This window comes from Echinops telfairi, unplaced genomic scaffold (assembly GCF_000313985.2).
Source record: "Echinops telfairi isolate 266 unplaced genomic scaffold, ASM31398v2 ScPeMD7_5;HRSCAF=22, whole genome shotgun sequence".
Classification (NCBI taxonomy): domain Eukaryota; kingdom Metazoa; phylum Chordata; class Mammalia; order Afrosoricida; family Tenrecidae; genus Echinops; species Echinops telfairi.
In genome coordinates, this window is record NW_022103901.1 from 10,581,851 (window position 1) to 10,585,944 (window position 4,094).

At 58.2% G+C, this 4,094-nt stretch overlaps 1 protein-coding gene across 1 annotated transcript in view; it reads left to right on the forward strand.

Annotated features, from left to right (window-relative positions):
- Positions 1–4,053, forward strand: part of ZAN (zonadhesin) — a 42,486-nt gene extending 38,433 nt beyond the window's left edge. Inside the window, 6 exon segments of the mRNA XM_045284606.1 lie at positions 5–101; positions 958–1,157; positions 1,274–1,412; positions 2,275–2,415; positions 3,627–3,729; positions 3,817–4,053. Of these exon segments, the coding sequence (XP_045140541.1) occupies positions 5–101; positions 958–1,157; positions 1,274–1,412; positions 2,275–2,415; positions 3,627–3,729; positions 3,817–4,006 (870 nt within the window). The 3' untranslated portion in view covers positions 4,007–4,053.
- Positions 4,054–4,094: the final 41 nt, after the last annotated feature.

Sequence of the window (4,094 nt, forward strand, 5' to 3'; positions counted from 1 at the left end):
GGAGTGGGAGGAGCGGCGCTGCCAGGTGCTCAGTGGGTACGCCTTCATCTGCCAGGAGGCGGGCGCCCCCCTGGCCGGCTGGCGCAACCGTACTGGCTGTGGTGAGGCACTGCCCTTCCCCGGGCACTGGCCCCTGACACCATCTGCCATTTCTCCCCTCCACGCCTTTCTGACTCCCTCCCATGGCCCCGTCTGGCTTCCTCGCGGGGCTCCCCAATTCCCACTTGAAGATCAAGACCTTCTTTCAACTGGATTCTTGCTCTGCTCCCAGTCTTGGTTGTGGTGAGGTGCCTCCCCGTGGGTTTCGACTCATAGTGGCCCAGTGCACAGCACAGAGACACTGCCCTGTCCTGGGCCGTCTTTCCCCGAGGCTGTTAGGTTTGAGCCCATGGGAGCCTTGGTGGCATAGTGGTTACATGGGGCTGCTAATTGCATGGGCAGCTGTTCCAAACCAGCAGCCGCTCCCTGGGAGAAAAACGAGGCTTGCTACTCCTGTGAAGCTTTACAGTCTCAGGAAGCCGTGCTACACTGACCTCTGGGGTCACCACGGGTCAGAATGGCCCCAGGGCACTTAGTTTGGGCTCTTTTGGGAGCCCATTGTTGCAGTCACTTTGTCAATCCGATTCACGAGGGTCTTTTTTTTTTTTGGCTGATCCTCTACTTTACCAAGCAGGATGTCCTTTCCACCTGGGAAGCCCCACCCCCATCTCCTCATGCCTTGGCTAAGCTCCTCCTCCTCTCCCAAGCCCAGCCTTGCTCCTCCTCTTGCTGCACAGGCTGGGGAGGACCCCCCCACCCCCAAAAATGCATCAAGCTGCCCACAGCTCCTGCCTCCCTGTCTGTGACCACCTCTGTGCTCTTTTCCTGTCCCCTCTGCCATCTTTCGACCTCATATAGCCCAGACCCTTTGGGCCAGTCCGGCCTGTCCACCTTCTGACCGTGTCTCTGTCCCCTCAGCCATGGAGTGTCCAGCCAATACCGAGTATCAGAGCTGCATGACCCCCTGCCCGGCCTCCTGCGCCAACCCAGTGGCCCCCCAGGACTGCGAGGGCCCCTGTGTGGAAGGCTGCGCCAGCCTGCCCGGCTATGTCTACAGCGGGGCTCACAGCCTCCCCTTGGCCGACTGCGGCTGCGTCAGTGACGGCGTGTACTACCAGGTCCGGGCTGGGCGCACAGGGACCTGGGTGGGGCGGGGGCAGCAGAGGTGTGAACGCAGACCCAGGTTAGGGACAAAGACCAGACCTTCTGTTCCCGACCCTTCTTCCTTTCCCAGCGAGGTGACAGCTTTGTGACCCAGAACTGTTCCCAGCGCTGTACCTGTGCCAGCTCGGGGCTCCTGCTGTGTGATCCCTTCAGCTGTGGAGCCGGGGAAGTCTGCACCCTGGGGAACCACACCCGCGGCTGCTTCCGAGGTGGGCCTGGTTCTCCCCCTCCTGGACTGCAAGCGAACCCCCTACCCTGTGCCAGGCCTGGGACTTCTCCACACAGATGTCAGAATGCCTGTGCTGTTGAACCTGCTCTTTGGGGCTGGGTCCCTTCCTTTTTAGGGAGGGGCAGAGGGAAAAGGCGTGCCGTCCGCTCAGCAGCCACTTGGCCAAGCACGGAGCTCGGTCGTGTCCCTGTCCTTGTGGTCAGGTGCCAATCAGTCGGTTCCGACTCATGCCCAACAGAAGGGAACACTGCCTGGCCCTGTGCCATCCTATTCTTAGGTCCCCGTTACCCGCTTTAAGCGCTGGCTAGTGACCATGTCTTCCCCATGGAGAGGAGAGACGGGAGTCCAGAGAGGGTCAGCAATTTCCCCAAAGCCCAGGGCAGAGCCAGGTCCACTGGCCTCTGGCCAGACACGCCTAGCCACATGCCACTGCTTCCTTCGCTGGGCCCTGGCCAGGCTTCTCCCTGGTCACGAGTGTCCTGAAGGAGCCATGTGGTGCAGCAAGTTAAGGGTTGGGCTTCTAACCTCAAGGCTGGTAGTTCAAACCCTCCAGTAGCTCCAAGGGCCAAAGATGAGGCTCTCCTGCTCTGGTAAAGATTTACAGTCTAAAAAAATATCTACTTACAGTCCCTGAAATCCTAAGGAGCAGTTCTGTTTTGTTCTGTAGGGTTGTTTTGAGTCAGACTCAATTCGATAGATGGTTTGGGTTGTTGGTTTGCTTCATAGTTTTATTGAGCTAGGGTTTGGGTATTGATATGAGTGTCCTGACAGATCTGGGGGTGGCGGGGGGTGGTCAGGTGCTGACCTTGGGGCTTTTCTCAAAACCCCTTCCATCCGTGCAGAAAGCCCGTGTCTACAGAACCCCTGTCAGAACGATGGGCGGTGTCAGGAGCAGGGTGCCACTTTCACCTGTGAGTGTGTGCCTGGTTATGGGGGAGACCGCTGCACAGAGCCTCGGGACACTCCACCCCCCGAGAAGCCAGGTGAGAGCCCCATCATAGCTCCTCCCACCAGCAGCTGCCAGGCAGTTATACCGCTTGGCCGCCGCCAAGTCAATGCCAACGTCTAAGCGGCCCCATGGGATAGGTTAGAACTGCCCCTGTGAGCTTCCTAGACTCCTGACAGGAGGAAGCCCAACTCACGGCCTTCGTGTCCATGCAGACTCAGTGACCCCACAGGACAGGCTGGAACTGCCCTGTAGGTCCCCAAGACTTCCATGAGCAGAAAGCCTTGTCTTTTTTTCCCTCCGAGCGCTGAGTTTCGAACTACTAACCTAGGGGTTAGCAGCCCAATGTGTGAGCACCACACCATCAGGACTCCTTGGAGCAGGGGAGGGTAGGTGTTAATGTTTCGATGCCAGAGTTCGCAAGACAAGGATTCTCAAGGGATGTGAGTGCCCTCACACCCACCTCCTACCCTTTGCCCCAGTCCCCTTTTTCTCAGCCCCAGATCCCCACTTCTGTGACCTGAATGCTTCACCCCTGATACTTCCCCATCTTGCACCCCTCCACACCTGTTCATATCTTTCCCTATCCAACACCTGGATTTCCTTGACCCTCTGGGCCAGTGGTTCTTCAACGTGCTTTATCTTGCCTAAGTCTGGCTGCGCGGCGATGACGCACTGGGCTGCGAGCTGCAAGGTCTGCAGTTTGAAACCAGCAGTCAGCTCCAGGGGGAGTAAGATAAGGCTTTCTACTCCCGTAAACAGTTCCAGTCTTGGAAACTGTAGCTCTACCCTGTCCTGTGGGGTCGCTGTGAGTCAGCATGGACTGGGCACCAGTGAGGAGGAGCTATAGTAAGCCTGGGGTGGGAGGGGTGGCTTGGTGAGACATCCCGGGACCTATCCCACAGAGGGACTCCAGAGGGCTGGAATGGACCCGAATCTGCATTTTAGGAAGCCCCTGGGTGGTGGAGGAAAGAGATTGCAGGGTTACATTTTGAGAGACACAGGCAGACGTGAAGGTTCTGTGTGGGTCTCCAGAGGACAGCGGCCGGCTGGAGGAGCCACCCAAAGCCTTATGGGAGTGTCCAGAACCAGACAGGGTTCTTGAAGGGGGGTGGCAGCTAAGGTCGTGAACCAGCCACCCCCAGAGATGTCCACTGAGGGGGACAACCGAAGACGTAAAGGGAACACCTCCTCCCTGACCCCCCAATCCCTCACTCCACCTCTCGGTTTCCTTTCCCTGCACCCCAGAAGCGTCCAACCTGGTGGCCGTGCTACTGGGCATGCTGGTACCCATGGCTTTCATAATGCTGGCAGTGACCAGGAAGTACCTGCACAGGAAGAGGAAGAGGAGGTGAGTGCAGGCCAGGGGCTGGGAGGGGGAGTGACCAGGGGAGTGGGAAGCTGGCACGCGGAGTTCCTTGTTTCTCGTGCTTCTCAGGGAGAAGACGCTGAGCCAGAACCTGGCTATGCTGGCGGACGCAGGTGAGAACCAGCCCTCCCATCCCAAACTTCTGCTCAGCACAGGTGGAGCTGAGGGGACAGGCCCTGGTTCTGGGTCAGCCTTTAACATTCTCCCTGGGGTCCCAGGTTTCTTTCCAGAGAGAGCTCTCAGACCAACTCCGGTTTGAACTGCCCTCAACAAGGAAGAGATGCAATAAAGTTCTTTTATTTTTGAGATCCGTGTGAATTCTAGAGGAGGGGGCTTGGGGCTGCTGG